Source organism: Phyllostomus hastatus, unplaced genomic scaffold (assembly GCF_019186645.2).
Source record: "Phyllostomus hastatus isolate PE091 unplaced genomic scaffold, TTU_PhHast_1.1 phas_contig_148, whole genome shotgun sequence".
NCBI lineage: Eukaryota > Metazoa > Chordata > Mammalia > Chiroptera > Phyllostomidae > Phyllostomus > Phyllostomus hastatus.
Genome location: NW_025333607.1, coordinates 6,682,608 through 6,700,637, shown reverse-complemented (window position 1 = coordinate 6,700,637; position 18,030 = coordinate 6,682,608). Strand labels below are relative to the sequence as shown.

General features: G+C 61.7%; 1 protein-coding gene across 1 annotated transcript in view; it reads left to right on the top strand.

The window, feature by feature from the left end:
* Window positions 1-18,030, top strand: part of GALNT2 (polypeptide N-acetylgalactosaminyltransferase 2) — a 152,563-nt gene extending 134,533 nt beyond the window's left edge. The window contains exons 8-16 of the mRNA XM_045861076.1: window positions 842-929; window positions 2,046-2,133; window positions 3,230-3,333; window positions 4,166-4,292; window positions 6,397-6,489; window positions 6,782-6,865; window positions 8,663-8,789; window positions 11,945-12,064; window positions 15,389-18,030. Of these exons, the coding sequence (XP_045717032.1) occupies window positions 842-929; window positions 2,046-2,133; window positions 3,230-3,333; window positions 4,166-4,292; window positions 6,397-6,489; window positions 6,782-6,865; window positions 8,663-8,789; window positions 11,945-12,064; window positions 15,389-15,544 (987 nt within the window). The 3' untranslated portion in view covers window positions 15,545-18,030. The remainder of the gene's footprint in view (window positions 1-841; window positions 930-2,045; window positions 2,134-3,229; window positions 3,334-4,165; window positions 4,293-6,396; window positions 6,490-6,781; window positions 6,866-8,662; window positions 8,790-11,944; window positions 12,065-15,388) is intronic.

Sequence of the window (18,030 nt, the reverse complement as noted above, 5' to 3'; positions counted from 1 at the left end):
CCGGGCGTCGAGGGTTTCATTCTTCTCTGCGCTCTGTGGCCCACGTGGGTCGTGGAGTTTTCCCCATAAATTTGCACCTGGATGGCACGGGAGCTTCATAATATTCTCTTCGTGTGTGTCTCTGATGCACTGCGTTCGGACACCGCTGAGTCTCCTACTGATTTGTGTCCTGAAGTCTGTCTCCCGGCCAACACGGGGCTCTTCAGCTGGCGCAGGAACGCACTGGCTCTTCGTTCGCCATTGGCGTGGGGCCGCGTCCCCTACCGGCGCCAGCCGTCCGGACGCAGAGAGGCAGAACAGTTGAAGGGCCTCGTGCTCACAAAGTCTCGTACCAGAACAGTGGCGGGGCGGCACAGAGACATGCCTCAGTGCTGGGGGGAGCTGTCTTGTGTGGCAGGATCGCGGGTGGGGCAGGCTTAGAATCCAGAGCCCTCTGGTCCCTCCGCATTAGGTGCCCTGTGCTGGGGCCGTGTTGGCGCTCTGCACGTCACACACCACGCCTGTGCTCGTAGAGACGGACCCCTGACTTGGCTGTGCGGGCATCTCAGCCCTCAGTCCGCCCCTGAGGTTTACTGCCGCTCACGGATCACCCACGGGCAAGCGCAGCTGAGCGCAGAATGAAAGCAACGCCGGGGCTGAAGTTGAGACGTTTGGGAAAACAGAAAGGGACTCTGGGGACACACTGGTGTCACCCAGGCCTCCGACCGAGTGAACAGAGGCCTGGACTGTCCTGTGGCCCCCGCATCCCATCTCAGGGAGCCGTTCCCTTCTCTTCCTGGCTCCCTCTGTCCCTCGGTTGGATTTGACGGCCACTCTCGCCCTTTCCTCCCTCCCGCTGCAGGACAGGACCCGGGTCGTGTCGCCCATCATCGATGTCATCAACATGGACAACTTCCAGTACGTGGGGGCGTCCGCCGACCTGAAAGGCGGTAGGTGCTGCCCCTGGTCCCCCTGCCTTGCTCTTCTGTCTGCAGGGCACCTGAGCACGGCCCCCTCAGTGTCATGGGTGACAGGGACGGCAGGTGTCACTCTGTGGTGGCATCTGCCCTCGGAGCACCTGAGCTGAGCAAGCACAGTCCCGTAAAGAGCAAGGAACGGCCTTGCTTCCTCCGAGGGCTTCTCAGGTTTCCTGTTCTTGTAGCTCTTGGAATTTCTGTTGCTGTAGTGGCTCATGTGGCCCAGCACAGTTCTGGGGTCACTTGTCATCAGAGAGTATTCAGCTGCCCCCCCATCCCAGGCGTCTGGGGTGAGGAGCCTGCAGAGAGCTGGTGGGTGCTGTGTGATGGGCCCATGGGCTCAGGTTTGAGCAGTTTGGGGGGCTGGAGCCTCCCCTGTCCTGCAGCCCCTCCAGCAGCCCGAGTGTCCTGGTGGCAAACCCACCCACCTGGTCGCCCAGTGGACACCTGGTCACCCCTAGTCACCAAGTCCTGCCAGTCTCACCCAACGTGTGGTTGGTTCTGGCCTCTTCTCTCTACCCAGATCACCCAGGTCCTGCTTCACGTCCACTAACCTGCGTCCGAACAGCCACCCCTATGTCCTGTAGGTCCTTGCAGCCTCGGGGTGTGTGCCCTCAAACCCTGCCCCCACGGAGCCCCAGAATGACTTACCTTCCTTAAAAGTAGCAGAGGCCCCAGAGAGCCTCTGGTCGTGTGCGTGCTGATGTCGACATTCACTGTGTTAGAAAGCAAAGCCGAGAACCTGACGAAAGACGTGCTGACGCGAGTCCAAGTCCCGTTGTCCTCCGAGCCCTGGCATCACGTGTCCTGCAGCTTCTGGAAAATCCCGTCACGCACGTTTGAAAGAAGGAGCCGGAAGGAGGCTCTCGCGGGAAAGAAAATTCCAGTGCGCCCTCCTCGCTGCTCTCCTCCCGGGTCACCCCCTCCCTCCCTGCCGCATCTCTGTGTGTTTTGTCGTGTTTTCTGCGTTGTTCTAGTTCCAGTGAGCCTTACCCTCACGTCCAGTATCTTTAAGCTGCGAGGGTCGGCGGGCGCCGGGAGCAAACGGCCAGCGTGTCAGCGCCCGCGTCTCTCTCCTGTGCTCGGCAGGTTTCGACTGGAACTTGGTGTTCAAGTGGGATTACATGACGCCCGAGCAGAGGAGGGCCCGGCAGGGGAACCCCGTCGCCCCCATAAAGTAAGTGCAGGGTGGCAGAGGAGACCCCGGCTCTGGACCCGCCCTGTGGGGGCCTGACGGAGCTCCTCCCCCTCTGAGCCCCCAGCTCCATATCCTCCATGTCAGTCAAGCGGGGCATCTGCAGATTTCTGTCTTCAGACGATGCTTATACGGAAGGCACACCTACCTGTCCTGAGTGTTTCCACGTTCCTGATGCAGAGCATTTCCCACACAGGGTGGCTCTCCTGTTTGCCCACAGGGGAAGTGACTTTCTGGATTTTTGGTTCCCAGGCCGGGCCTGGGGTCCACACGGGGAGTCAGGAAGCACCTCCACCGCCTCAGAGTGGGCTGTGACCCTGAGACCCAGTTTCTCTGCAGCGTGCTGTGCACCAGCGTGCTGTACAGCAGTGTGCCGTAGTACACCAGCGTGTTGTACACCAGTGTGCTATTGTAGACCAGTGTGCTGTGCACCAGTGTGCTGTGCACCAGCGTGCTGTACACCAACATGCTGTGCACCAGCGTGCTATTGTAGACCAGCGTGCTGTGCACCAGCATGCTGTAGACCACTTCCAGCACTTGGACACTGAATTATTCTCACAGCATCCCTGCTGGGATGGAGTAGGGGGTCTCTAAACTTTCTGTTAACCCTTCCCAGCTGACAGGGAAGTGAGGTCCATGCGGGTCCCTCAGACAGAGGAGGGAGGCGCCTGCTCCTTGAGGGTCTGTCTCAGACAGCCGATGTCATCGAGCGTGTCCTAAGTGCGAGGGCTGCTTTATGGTGGTGGTTTTGGGGCCCTCTAAGGAAACTGGGCGCAGAAGGGCCGAGACCCTGCCTAGGGTGCCTAGTCAGCAGGTGCCAGCAGCCCCAGTGGTCACTATATCCGTGACTCAGTCCAGCCCCTCGCACTGTGGGGGTGTCCCACAGGGCAGATGGGGGAGGCGTCCAAAGACAGTAGTGGAGGGTAAAGCAGAGGGGCACCAGGGGCTCTGAGCAAAGAATGACACCGTGCGGTTGTTTTTAATGCCAGAGTGCGGGCAAGACCTTGGCATGACAGTGCTGGCGAGCTAACCTTGACCTTTGACCTCCCCTTCCGTTCCACCCCTTCTGCCTCTTTAGAACGCCCATGATTGCTGGAGGGCTGTTTGTGATGGATAAGTCCTACTTCGAAGAGCTGGGGAAGTACGACATGATGATGGACGTGTGGGGCGGCGAGAACCTGGGTACGTACCAGCCGCGTGGCTTCCGCCGCCAGACAGTTTCCGATTCCCGTGAAACCACGCTCCTTACCTGCCCACCAGGAGAGGCGGAAATGACCACTGGGAGCTTTGAAGACACAGGCGAGAGTTTGTGGTGTGCAGGGTGCCACCTGGAACACGTTTTTAGGGACTTAGAGTGACCGTGCATTGGGCGTAATCAGTCCCCCGCATCAGTATGAATAGCATCCCCTTTGTTCGTAGAAGAGTCTTGGGTTGGGCATTAAAATAACGTTGTCCTGAGAGGGCAGGATGCTAGAATACCCAGACTCTTCAACGTTGGGACGTAAATTCTGTTTGCACCACTTGATAGTGTCTGTACAAAACACTGCTGTGGAGGAGACGCCCTCCCAGCGACCTGAAGTGTGAGCTCTTCCCACCTTCTTTTTCTCTCCAGCTTTATTGAGGCGTAACTGACCGTTTAAAATTGTGGACATTTAAGACATATGTGTTGATGATTTGATACACATGTACATTGGCATACTCACTGCAGTCCAGCCAATCAGGGATACTCACTGCAGTCCGGCCAATCAGGGATTCTCACTGCAGTCTGGCCAATCAGGAGGTCCACATGCACATGCTTTCCTGCCTGGGTCATGGGGGCCTGGAGATCCGGGCTGTGGGAGCTGTCTCCACTGCGGGATGCTCCAGACCATGCGTGTTCTGGGAAGAGGCTGCCCGATACTCTGGACTTCCTCAGCAGCAAAGACTCCCATGGCTGGGGGCTGGGCATCTGCACCCTGTTGGGGCCGGCTGCCACGCAGAGCACCCGGTCACCCTGTCCCTTTCACTACTTCAGAGATCTCCTTCCGCGTGTGGCAGTGTGGTGGCAGCCTGGAGATCATCCCCTGCAGCCGCGTGGGGCATGTCTTCCGGAAGCAGCACCCCTACACTTTCCCCGGGGGCAGCGGCACCGTCTTTGCCCGGTAAGTGGCTGCGAGGCTGAGCAGGCACGAGCGCACTGCTGACCACCACCCAGACCGAAGCCCACCTGGGACCACTCGGAAATAGGTCCTTCAGTGGTGGGATGGGGAACAGCCTCCCATGCATGTGCCACAGGCATCACGCTGAGTGAGACAAAGGTGTGGTCTCGGAAGGTTGTGTCCTGTGCAGCGCCACCTACAGGGCTGTCTCTGCAAGACACGACGGGTCATGTGCAGACAGCCCAGGGTCGGAGCGGGTGAGGACAGGGACCACACGAGGTGGCTGGAGGCCAACGGACTGTCCTGTCCTGGTGCCCATGGGGCTGGTCAGAGAGACCCACGCCTGTGTGAAAGCCGGCAGGGTGGGCCACCCAGAAATGCAAGAAAATGCTATTTTAAGGAAGAGATCTTACACTACTTTATTACAGGTTGCTATTCGAGGTTAGTATATGAACAGTATTAAAGTCAAGCCATAGTAAACTCAAGCCAGAAAGACCTCGTAATATATAGATATGATTCATCATAGCTAATGGAGCTATTTTAGCCAACATTAAGAGCTTTCTGCAGAAAGAATAGCAATTATTAGTCCGTGGGAACCACACCTTTCCCTAGGGAATCCCACAGCTGCTAAAGATAGAACAGTGTAGAAACTGCTTGTCCCGGCCTCGAGGAGGTGGGGCTGGTCAGCCCAGCACCTGCACGGCCAGGTAGGATGGGCCAGGTAGGATTGTTTCGGAGGCCCAGTCAGTGCCGTGGAGAGCGAGGCTGTGGCCCTGCAGTTGGGCCAAGGGCACCGGGAGGAGAGGTGTGCGGGGACAGGACAGGACAAGCAGACCCACACGCTGCAGCTCAGCAGGATGCCGGGTGTGACTGGAGCCTGGGCAGCAGGGGCAGAGACAGGCAGGAGACAGGACCAGCCCAGGCCTGCCCTGTACGTGGCAGGAAACTGAGGCAGGAGCGGTGTGTTCTGATGCGGGGGAGGTGGGGGCAGCCAGTGGGGGTTTCAGGCAGTGCCTGCCTTTTGTTTTCAGCCTTAGAGAGGGCCCTCTGGCTCGGAGGAGGGTGGCAGGAGGTGACACCAGGATGACAAGGTGGTGCACCTGTCCCTCCCTCCTCTGCGGGCTCAGAGGCAGGTGACTCCAGAGAGCTGTTGCAGTATCCAGGCGAGAGATGAGGTGGCCTGGACCCGGGCCGGGACTGTGGGGGTCAGGCTCCCGCTGCTTCTAGGGCAGCCGGGGGCACTGACGGGTCAGCAGAGACGGGAGATGGGGGGTGGGAAATGAAGGGTGGCAGCCAGGCTTTGGGTCACCCAGGAGCTGATCTGGTGCCCCCACCGAAAAAAGAAAACTCTCGAGTCGGGTGGGAGTGCACTGGGGGGCGAGAGGGTGCCTCACTTGTCTCTCAGAGAGCGTTTTAAAGCTGCTGCTGAGTGCAGACCGCACAGTGCACACGTGTTGTGCTGAAGCGGAATGTTTAGCTTGTTCTGTCTGAACCCCTCCTGCCCCGGCCAGGAGGGGCCCAGACATGGGGCAATAAAGCGACTGTCCCCGTCATGTCCCTTTCTTGTGCAAACAGGATCCTCTCCTCAGTCTGCAGAAGAGAAAGTCATTTTAGTGAAAGCCCTTACCTATTCTTACCTGTTCCCCAGAGCTACCTTGTGGTGGGGAAGCCACGACGGTAAAGGACGCAGAGACCCAGGATTCGGGCTGCGCTCCCTGGTGCCAGCTTTCCGTGGGCACCTAATACGCGTCGTCGCAGGATGACCCCCTTCTCCTTCCTTACGCTGCAGCCCCAGCCCCTCCTCTGAAATCCCCGCCTGGGCCGGAACCTGACTTTGACTCCTGCTCCCTGGTCATCCGTGTTCCGTGAAAGACGAGAAAGCAAGTCCTCCCCATTCAGGGAGCACCCGCTGAACGCCAGCTCCCCGCCGTCACAGCCGGGGTGCCGGGCGGGGGCGGCCTGCGGTCTGCGTCCCTGCCAGAGCTGCCAGCGCCCCCAGGGAGAGACCTGCCTTCCCGAGCGGCTCTCCACGCAGATGGGTGCAGAGTGATGCCGGCGGCCAGAGCGCAGACCGCACGCAGCTCAAGGAGATTTGCTTTGTTTCTAGTAACACCCGCCGGGCAGCAGAGGTCTGGATGGACGAATACAAGAATTTCTACTACGCAGCAGTGCCTTCCGCCAGAAACGTCCCTTACGGCAAGTAAGTGTCACCTGTGCGCCCTCATGCTGCTGCACTCGGGACCCTGGCAGAGGGCCGTGGAGGGGGGCCGTGGCCAGCCTGAGCCCCAAGAACCGTTCTGCGGCCAGAGGTGAGAACAGCCGCCAGGTGTCCGAGGGCGCCCTCTGCTCAGGGCCGGTCACAGGGACACGGGTGTGGACCGTCGAGGCTCCACCGCCGGCCCCAGCCCCGTCCTCGTGGGCAGGTCTCCAAGGTTCATGAGAATAGCCCGTAAGGCTTTAAAATCCACGACAGGATCTTGTCTCTTCTCCAGTATTCAGAGCCGCCTGGAGCTTCGGAAGAAACTCAGCTGCAAGCCATTCAAATGGTACCTTGAGAATGTCTACCCGGAGTTGAGGTAAGTGCCGAGGGGCGGGGGGGGTGAACTTTCGGGGCTTGGGAGCAACAGGTGTCAGAGAGGCGGCGAGGCCTCGTGAGATAGAGTGAGGTGTGTGCTCAGTCAGAGGCCGGAGCGGGGGCCCCCGTGAGAACCCCGTGTCCCTGCCCCGCAGCTGTCCCCAAGCACCGCCAAGAATGCACCCCTGAACTATGTCTCCTGTCCCCTCTGCTGGGTGACCTTCCCATGCTTCTGAGACCTGAAACAGTTCCGGGTCGGCACCCCATCGAGCTTGCTCCCTGCCGGTGAGAGATGGGCTCAGTGACCCAGAGGACTTGTCTGACCAGCTCAATGAGGGGCCCCAGGAGCAGCCCTCAGGCCCCCCAGGCCGTCTGCCCTGCGTGCCTCCCCGCCGGGTGCCTTGGCTGGCCTCTCTGGCCCGGCTTCTGGGGCCTCGCCCTCCTCGCTCCTCTCTGCCCACTTAGTCTCTGCTCGCCGGGGCACCTCCCCGCCCCCGTGTCCCAGCCAAGCCCCCTGTCCCCGGGCAGCAGGGACACCCTCCTCAGAGGGTAGGTGGGTCTGCGGGTTTCAAGGTCTATCAGAACATCATCTTCTCAAGGAGACTGCCAGACAGGTGCGGCCTTCGTGGGACACATTCCTTATTATAATGTCCCCAGAGCCCCTCCCAGTGCCTGGCCTTCGTTACCTTCACAGGAGCAGCTCCCTCGGAGCCTGCCCCGGAGCTCTGCTCGAGGGCTGGGTCATGCGGCCTGCCTCGGGGGCGTCGCAGCTCGGTGGAACTGGGCCTCTGCCTTCCAGGACAGGTGGCCTCACTGGGGACGGAAAGGGCACTGGTCACAGCGGGAGGCCCCAGTCACCGTCTGTGCCCTGGCCAGTGGGGGGTGGCACAGCAGTGGGCGGCCGCCCCATGGGGATCCACCTTGCTGTCACAGTCACCTGCGGCTGGGTGGGTGGCGACAGCCGACAGAGGGACCTTACATGCAGTTCCACTCTGCGTTTGCTTGTGATCTGGGGCAACGCTGGTCCCTGCACCGCCTCAGACCAGCCGTGGAGCTTCAGTGTCTCACGGGCGGGCCAGACTGCTCCCCCTCCCCCCAACTTCGTGCAGGGCCAGGAGACACCCACGTGACGTGGGCGTCACATCAGAGGCAATCCCCGCCCCTCACTGAGGGCTTCCGAAGAGCCCTCGGTGGGCTGCGGGCCTGAAAATGGAGTGTTTTAGGGGAAACCCACAGCAGGCCCATGTGGTTGGTAACACGCAGAAGTGGGAACCGAGGTTTGGAGGGAGAGAGAATGGAGCTCCCCGGCTGCTAGCCAGAGGCAGGCCCAGTCCTGAAGCTCCGCGCCCTCCCCCCGCCTTGCCCCCAGCACGGTGGCTTTGCTTCTTTGCTGGTACCAGTCACCTGATCAACCCATGCATGCCCCCCCGCACCCCCCCTCAGCAAATGTCAAACACTAAGCCCGCTGCACAGAGGTGGCAGGATCCGACCACTATACAATGGCTTTTCTAAAGGACTTCCAACAGGCACGTCGAGAGTATAAGAGCTTTTTCTTTCCAAAACAATTTCCCTGGTACAGAATGGAAACAATCGTCCTCCAACATAAAACCTTCGGTGAGGGCTGGAAATCCGGACACAGTCTGCCCGTGGGCCTGCGGTGGGTGGGCCGGGCGCCGGGTCCCTCCTTCCTCTCCAGGTTCCTGCTGCCCAGGACGACGCCGCCGGCATGGGGGTGGGTGTTGGGAGCTGGCAGGCAGGCTTGCGGGCCAAAGCCGACGGCTCTCACGTTGCTTTCCAGGGTTCCTGACCATCAGGATATCGCTTTCGGGGCCTTGCAGCAGGGAACCAACTGCCTCGACACTTTGGGACATTTTGCTGACGGTGTCGTTGGAGTTTACGAATGTCACAATGCCGGGGGGAACCAGGTATGTGCAGGCGGTGACTCGAGCACCGGGAGGCCCAGAGAGAGCAGGGAGGGGCCCCTGAGTCCTCGCCACCTGTCTCTCCTGTCATCGGAGATGTCTGTGAGGAGGCTCCTGGCCTCTGCTGGTCACGTCCAGCTGCAGCCACCCTCGGGATCCCATGGGATGTCCCAGATTTGGGCCAGTGCCCAGGGCCTGACAGTAGCCTCAGGCCGGGAGAGCGCTGGCATCAGCACCCACTGTCACCCACTGTCAGGGCCCGGCTGCGGGGCTGGTGGCATTTCCCACCCCCAGGTCTGTGCCTGTGCATGCTGCCTGTGTCCCCACGGAGTAGGAGCGTCGCTCTGGGCGCCGTGGCCACTGCTCTAGTCATTCCTGTGCAGTAGGTAATAATAATAGCTTCGGACATAAAATATTGATAATTGTGCGCTTCAGTTTGACACACACGCACCTTCTCCCAGAGGCATGAGAACCTCTGTCATCAGGGAGAAAGGGAGGGCGGGGGCTTGCTGGGCCTCCCGAGGCCCTTGGGGTCCAGAGGACGGCGCCCCCGTGAGGCAGTGGTGGGCCCTGCACACAGTGAGGTTTGGGCGGCACTCTGCACTCTCGTCTCCTTGAAAACACGCCCAGCTCTCAAAGGCCTCGCCGTCTGAAAACAAAATAAATAAAAGAGGCAGCTTAGTCAGTGTACCCCGGGTTTACTGATCCCAGGACCTTCTTTAAACCCTGGAAGGACTGTACACAAGGGTGCCCACTTCCGTGTATTATCGGCTGCTCCACACCCTCTGGAGGGGTGTCTGGGCGGCTGCCGCCCCTGAGGACTTTGCCTCCTTTCTTCACGTGGTGATGTCACTCTAGGGGTTGCCTGGAACGGCCTCAGTTAGAGCAGGGGGGCGGGAGGCGGGAGGGCTGTCCCCTCCTGCTCCAGGCCAGCACCCAGGGTCCGCCCAGCACGTGAGTGTCATTCTCGGGCTCCCAGGGTCTCAGCTCTGTCTGTAGAAGACGTCCTCTGGCACCCAGGATGCTCCCTGGGGACAGGGGACAGGGTACAGGCCGTGGGCTTCGGGCGAGCACACAGCCAGCCTCTGGGCGCAGCCCCATCTGCAGGTCCCCATCTGCACTCTTGCCCCAGGCCCTGCAGATGTTAGACTGGGCCCAGGAGAGGGACCTGTGATGGGCGCACGGAGTAGAGGAGGGAGGAGTGGGGGGAACAGTGTCTGTGGGTCCCCCGAGAAAGGGGGGCCGGATGCCATGTCCTGCTGGGAATGTCACTGTGTCCTTGGCAGCCCTTTGTCTCGGGCCCCGACAGGAAATGAGGTTTCACTTCCTGCTCGGAGACCCGCTGGCCCGCGAGGCCCCCATGGACTCTCTCGTGACGGCAGCCCCATGGGACCACAAGCTGTGGTTGTCGCTCATGTTCCTCCCACACGCAGCGTGTCCCTATCCGCCGCCTGGGCGGAGGGTGAGGGCAGGGACAGGTAGATATTCTCCATTTCTGTCTGACCACAATGAAAACACTGGAATGATTTCACCCTCGGAGACGCAAAGCTCTGGGAACACAGGGGACAGACAGAGGGACCTAATTCCCCAGGCACTGAGCTCACCTGAGTCTGGAAGGCGCACCTCAGACCTGGCTGCCTGGCGGCAGCGGTTCAGAAGTTTGGCTGGTGCCTGCGGGGTGACAGGGCAGAGGCATGCCGACCAAATCAACCGCCGTCCATAGTTCCAGACCCCTCGCCACGCCAGGGCAGCTTCCCCTCCCCCATTCGGTCCCCGGTTTCCTCTGCCCATTCGCAGTGGGGAGGACCCAGTGAGAGCCAGGGGTCACTCCTTCGTCACGCAGCAGCTGTCCCGGAGAGCAACACTGCCTTGGCAGCGCCCCCTGCAGGACGACAGCACCACGACAGGGTGGGGGGCCGGGGCGAGGTCAGACTGACCCTCAGAGGCTGCGTGTGCCCTTCCCAGAGAAGGCGCTGCAGAGGGCAGCCCTGACGCGGACGGGCGGGGATACCGAGGAAAACAGGCCCAGTGGGTCCCTCTGCTCCCTGACTTTCGGACCCGTTCATAGGCTATTTGGGAATTTGCAGGAGAGAAACTGGGCCTGAATTCAGAGTTCCCCAGATGTGTCTGACCTGGAATGACTTTCCCTAGAATTCCTCATGGCGGGCACTCAGAATCTAGTTATTACAGAAGGCGAGATGCTGGCAACAAAAGGTGCTTCGAACAGGCCGAGCCCCAGAGGGAAGGTCAGAAGCCTCGCCCTCCCATCCCGCCAGCGGCCCTGCCCCCAGCAGGCCCCCTGCCGGCAGCCACGCTCACCCACCTTTGCCCTCCAGCTTCCTGCCCGTCCAGACGGCCTTGCTTAGTATTCAGACTAAATGGCCGTGCTGTCCCCTCTGTCCCAGCCCTTGCAGGGTTCGTGTGAGGATGTTGGGTGTACGTGTGTCTTTTTTAAAATCTCGGGCAGTTACGTCTGCCCTCCAGACCAGTTCTCTCACATGCGAAATGGAGTTAATGATAGTAGCGTCTCGTGGGGCCCTCGTGTAAAGGGCTGGCACGCCACAGGCGCTGCCGCGAGCTGCGTGGCGTGCGTGTGAACACGCGTGCCCGTTCCCAGGGCTCACAGACGTCGTGAGCATCGGTAGGCCCAGTCGGTGTGCAGCTGTGAGGCGGCACACTGCACGTTCTGCTCGCCTATGCTGTGTGTCACCTGGAATGTTTACACGTTGCAGTCCACACTCACAAATGCTGTTTTTGCAAACTGCGGGTGCCCGGGGGCAGAATCTCTCGGAACTAATGTGGGCAGAAAGTTGGCCTTGACCTGCGTGTCTTGTGGTCCCCCAGCTCGAGCAGCAGTGTTCACAGCTCACGTTCAACGACAGAAAAACGGGCAGGCGCTCAGATTCGCACTGGGGCCAAAGGGGTGGACACTGTTCGTCCTACTCACGTTCTCAGAGCCCCTGGAGCCTGACTGTGGGACCCCACGACCCCCAGTTGCAGATGTGCCCCCGGGACGAGGGCTGCCTGATGGATCTGAGCTGGCCCGGGGACCGAGTCCCAGCTCCCCGCCCGCTTTCCGGTCCCCACCCCACTCCTCTCTGTCCTCGGCCCTGCCTGGCCCGCCCTCGCCCCTGACCTTGTGCGGTCTTGTGTTCCAGGAGTGGGCCCTGACCAAGGAGAAGTCGGTGAAGCACATGGACTTGTGCCTGACTGTGGTGGACCGGGCGCCCGGCTCGCTCATAAAACTGCAGGGCTGCCGAGAAAACGACAGCAGACAGGTACAGTTCTCGGCTCCCGGGGCGCCTGGGCCCCTCCCACCGCCTGCGTCACATGCTTAACATGATTGACACCCAGCTGCCTGACTTGGCTTGAGCTCCTGGCCCCTCCCCCCACATAACCCCAACACGCGCAGAGCCCCTGGCACGTGGGGGCCCCTCCGTGAACCCCGTGCCTGGGCAGATGTGGGGTCAGGACGCTTCGGCAGGTCTGGGCGTCTCCTGCCAGCGCCTGCTCTGGGCACCATTTGCTTTCTCTCCTCTGCCCCTGTCGTCTTCTCCTCCCACGAGGTCATCCATCCCGGCTCACGTTTCCTCTGGGTCTGTTTCCGTGTGGGCTCTACCCTCTGACTAGAGGGGAAAGGCAGGGGCCATATGGTGGGATGGTGTGCCGCCCCCACCGCGGATCGTAAGGACCGGCGCAGGGCTGGGCGGTGGGGCTGGGCTGCAAGGCCAGCGGTGTGGGCAGTCCCTTTTCCAAAGCCTCTTTTCAGCAGCCAGGCTGCGCGGTCACTTGCTTGTGGGCGCCCCAAAAGTGTTGACCTAGTGATGCCAGTGAACACGGGGAGATGGGCAGGGGGGCCGGCAGCTGGTGTGTGTGTGTGTCTGCGCGCTGAACGTTGTGGCTGGGTCCCCACAACCTGCTGCTCTCTCAACCTCCACGCACGGGTACCTCAGGCTCGGGAGCGGGAGGGGCAGGCGCAAAGCCGTGACCTGTGGCCCCGCTTCCCTGTAGACCTGAAAGCGCGGCTGAGCAGGTGGCAGCCGCGGCTGGCCACACACAGTCCGGCGCAGAAACCAGCCCAGCACGTGCGCTGGCCTGGAAGGGCATCCGCCTGAACGGGTGCCCCTTGTGAGTTAGAGCTTTGTTTAGGAAACAAAAGTACGGGACTGTATTCATAAGAAGTTGGTGGAGTGCTGACCTACAACTAAGTACTAGAAAAGCAGGCGAGGTCGCTAACCACGTCACCAGTGGGGGGCGTGCTTTGCCGCGGGGTGGTTTCTGTGTACCGCGGACCCCGGCGCGGAGAGCCAGGCCGGACGGAGAGGGGCCGGCAGCCTGAACCCGAGGCCGGCGGCACCTCGACCAGCCGCCTCCCCGTTCTCCTCCCTTGTGCCACTGGGTTTTACAGAGCCAGTGCACGTGTTTGTTTGTTCACCAAGTAGTGCGCTTTAATTTACAAAAACCCTAAGCCATGGAGTCCACGTGGATGAGGCTGACACACACCCGCACCCGGGTGTGTCTGCGGGTGTGCCCGCGCACTGCTGTTTCCAGACGGCTCAGAATGTGTTTTCACCTCCCACGCCGGTCTCTCTGGCGTGCCCCCGGGCGGGGGGCCGGAGGCTGACCCTTCCCTGAGCCGGGGGTCAGTGGCCAGTGTCAGGGATGGCGAGGCACCTGAAGGGCCTTCCCACATGCTAAGTCTCGTCCCGAGACGTAGCCCCTGAGAGAGGGCGTCCCCGTTGGCAGTGGGGTTCCTACAGCGTTTCTGGGGAGCCCCGACATCCCAGGAGCGCGCCCGCCCCCTCGACAGCCCTCCAGGCTGCAGGTCCGCACTGGCGAGACTGCTGCCCAGGGACGGCGGGGGGACAGCGGGGGGACAGCCGCTTTTCAAGACCCTCTGTCTAGCAGACACTTGGACGCTTGACAGACCCCCACCCCCCAGAGAAGGGAACCAGACTCCATTCACCCTGCATTCTTTGTCAGGCGGGTTCCTGGCCCCTCAGAGGGGCATGTGGGTGTCGGCAGCCGTGGACACACTGTCTGTGGCCGTGGAGACAGACGGCACCAGCAGTGCCAGGTGGCAGGAGGAGCCAGGGTGAAAGGGGGTGACAGGCAGGCCGAGACAGCCCCCCCCCATGCCCACCGGACCGCCCGGGTCTCACTGTGGGCAGGAGCTCCTGGTTAGCCAGCTGCGCAGAGACTCGCCGAGGTCCTCCAGAGAGCATCCGCGTGCCCGAGGCCCTCGCGTGGGGGTCTGGTCCCGCGCGCCCGGCTCCACTGTGCCCCTCTGCCCCCTTCCCTGCCTCCTCCGTTTGCCCTTTGCGGAGAGGCCTCGGCTGTCTTTATCTTAAGGCGGCACTGTCTTGCCAGTCGGAGTATTTGGTTTCCAGGCACGTCTGTGTGTGCATGTGATGTGTGCACTGGAGGAGTCAGAGGGGAAGGGAAGGCGAGAGGAAGAAAATTGACTCCCACGGTATCAGAAGGATTTGCAAAGACACAGAAAGGAGCCTCAGTGCACACGGCGTAAAAAATTAATTAGACTCACAGACCACATTAATGAAGGGAGAGCTTTGGGGAGAAAAAAAGGGTTTTTGTTTTTGTTTTTGTTTTTTTTAAGGACAAGCATTAAGAGATTTTTATGTGGGAATAAACAACCGGGTGAGACGCCCCCTTCAGGCTGGGCTGTGGGCTCTGCTTTCTGATGTGGCAGCATGATTGGCGGGTCGAGCTTAGCTGGCCGCTGGGTGGGTGGGTTGGTCGCTGAGGTTGGTTGGTTGGCTGAGTTGGGTTGGGGGTGGGAGTGGGGGAGGGGGGTGCACACACGTTAGTAGGAGACATTGTACCCTGTGTTTTATTACAAGGGGGACACTCGGAACACAGCGGTATCGTCTGGTCCCTGCCATGCAGAGCACTGGGGGACTGGAGCGTGGCTGAGACCCATGTCTCCCAGCCACCCAGGAGCTCACACGCCAGTGGGGAAGACACACAGTGTAGGAACAGGCCCCTCACTGGACATTCTGGCCTCAGCCTCCCTCCCGTTACTCCACCTGACACGGTGCCTCTGGTTCACCCGAGTGTGGTCCCTGAGCGGGTGCCTGGGCCAGGCCTCTGGGCAGGACCGGGTAGGGCTGCCTTCAACATCCTCGGGCCGGCCTGGGCCCCCTGTGGGCTGGCCCCGCTCCTGTGGCCCCCTTCTTGGGGAAAAGTGTCAGACCAAGCCCTCTGTTGGACGGATGCAGATTCCCTCCAGGAGAGCATGGGCCTCGGATGAGGAGACACCCAGGGCGGGGCAGGCTGGGGCAGGGTCGGGTGAGCGCAGTGGGGTCGGGTGAGCGCAGTGGGCCCGGCAGAGGAGAGGTTTCGAGCTGCAAACCAGCATGGACGGGCAGGGGTTCCGCTCCCGGGCCTCGGGCAGCGCCTGTGGCCGCCCCACCTCAGGGCCCCCGCCGACCCCCGGCCTTCACGACCCCCGGCCTTCATGACTGGAAACCGGAAAGGAACGTGTGTCGGTTTTTGACGCAGCCGCGTGCCCGTGGAGACGGGCGGCGTGGGCCCCCCACTCGTGCTCACGTGGTGAGACCCTCACCCTCTGTCTTTTGCAGAAGTGGGAGCAGATCGAGGGCAACTCCAAGCTGCGGCACGTGGGCAGCAACCTGTGCCTGGACAGCCGCGCGGCCAAGGCGGGCGGCCTGAGCGTGGAGGTGTGCGGCCCCGCGCTGTCCCAGCAGTGGAAGTTCTCGCTCAACCTGCAGCAGTAGCGGCGCCGCGGCCGTCTCCCACCCCGCCCCGCGGGCCACGCCCGATGGTCGGTCACCTCGTTGATGGTGTTTCTCGAACTTTCCGCGAAACTATATACCTCAGTATTCCATCAAGGTCTGAAGGTCGGAGCACTGCCGCCAGGCCTGGGGGCTGGGCGGACGCAGGCATGGGGCTGTGGTGAGGACGAAGAACTGCTCCCCTCCTCCAGTCACAGACGCGGCCAGGCCCCCTTTCCAGAGGCCACGGCTCCCCCCCCCCCCACCCCTGTCCCTCCCAGCTTCCTCCCGGGCCTCGCTCAGACGGAGGGGCGCCCCCAGGACCACAGAGGCGAGCGGCCAGGGCACCTGGAGGGGGAAGGGGCGCGGTTGCGGCTCCGTTGCCAGCCCGTGGCGGTCGTGCGTGGCGTCCGCACCACCAGCCGCCTCTCGTCCTGCGGGCTTCTGTCTTCCTCCTGCTCCCCGGCGGCCGGCCACAGGCCCCTCCACACGGCGCCCTCGCGGTGCTCGGATCTGAACTTCTCCGTGGTGGGACACTACGTATACATATATATAAAGAGCGAGCGTGCGGTCAGTCCCCTATGGTTTCCGTAGGTCGTCCTCATCTTGTAAATTCTCCACAAAGCAGCGTGAGGCCGTGCAGAGGAGGAGGAGGAGGAGGAGGAGTGGCCTCTGCCCCCGGGGGTGGCCCCAGCCGTGTGTGCGCCCCCCGGCCCGCTGGGGGCCCTCCTGGACGGCTCGCCTCCGTTTGGCTTTCACGTGGGAGTCGGTCGCTGCTGTGTGTCGGAATCCACTTCCTGTGCCCTTGGTAGCTGTAAACCTGGACAGGTTGCTTATTTTGACACATACTGCTTTAGGTCTTTTTAAATTAAATTTCTTTTCTCTAAGGAAAAACAAAAAAAACAGTCCCATAGCTCCCAGTGGCTGTCAGAAGCCGTCACAGGCTGGCACCAGGCTGATCGTGCGGGTCCCGCTGCGCCAGCGACACCATGGAGGGGCCCAGGCCCTGGAACCAGCCCTGCCTGTTCTGCCCCTCCCCCCGCCCACCCTGGGGCGCTGCCAGAGCTCCGGCTGTGCACCAGGAAGGGTGGGAGCCAGCACTGCCAGCCCGCGGGCGCCGGGGCCTCGGGCCTGGACAGCAGCCTGTGGTTGAGGAAGCAGAAGTCGGCGTGAGCCACGGACAGTTACGGACTGAAAGTAACAACCGGAGGAGATGCCTGGGTGTCCACCTGCGTGTCCAGCCGTGTTCCCGCGGAGCCCTCCTTGCCTTGGCGGTGTCCCCACGTGCAGTGACCGGCCCCTGCAGCAGGGCTCTTTGGTCGTTCTGGCCACTGCCCTCCTTCACCCGGCCCCCTCTGCCCAGCCCTCCCGCGCATGCCCAGTCTCCAAGGGGCTGGCTGCACTGGGCCGGCCACACTGGCAGCCCACGAGCTCCCACGCGGTGGGGCCTGCGTGCCGAGTGCCTCTTCAGGCCCCTTTGGAGGCCCGGGGAGGTCGCAGGGTGAGAAGGGGTCCCGAAGACCCCGCTGGGCTGACACTGCCCATGCCACCCGGTCCTGCGCATTCCGTTGAGGAAAGGGGACGCTGTTGCTCCTCCTTCCTCCGCCTGCATTTGCTTCTCGGCGGTGGGAGCGGGGACAGAGCATGGCTCAGCGCCTCTGTCCTCTGTCCTCATGTGTCGTGCCCCCGGCCGAGCAACCAGAGGCCTGCCAGCGGCCGGGGAGGCCGGGGCTGGACGAACTCACACCGTGACGTCCTCGGAGGCTGCGCTGGACGGTGCGTCGGCCCTTGGCAGAGGCTCGGGTGCCCGTGCGAGGCCGTTGAATGCAGGCAGGGCCGGAGCCAGGCGCTGCCGGAGCCCTCGGCCCGGCACCTGGCCCCTGTCGTCAGGCTTGTCCCCTGTGAGCCGTGACTGCTGTGCGAGAACCCCGCTGACGGAAAACAAATTGTAATCGAGTCCCGACGGTCCCCCGCCCACACCCCCACCCAGCCCAGCCGTCTCGCCAGCCCTGTTCCATCGGGGCCGGCCCTGCCTGTCCCTGAGCCGGCCGGGGCCACGGCCCCGGGCAGCGTGGGGGCCGAGAGCAGAGGCAGGCTGGGAGGGCGCCCGCAAGGCGAGCCATGTTTACATGACACAGTGTGTGCCAAAGTGACTTACTGTGGTTGCGTTATTTTGTAGTCACCGGCCCGCCCCGCCCTCCCACTCCATTTTTACAAGCGCACACCCTTTCCCGAGAGCCCCCCAGGCACCGCGCGGCGAAGCCGCTGTCCTCCCGGCGGCGGCGGCCCTTCTCATGTCTCCACAAGCGCTGAGATGATGGCATCTGTGAGTACGTTTTGCAAATTCAAAATATAGTTTGGTAATTTTTTTTCCAGTTGATTTTTTAAAAGAACTGCTGTACAGAGCTTGTACTTTGTCCATTTTATAGATGGAAACCATCCTTGAAAAATTGTTTAACTTAAATAAAGAGAAGATACTTTATAGATAA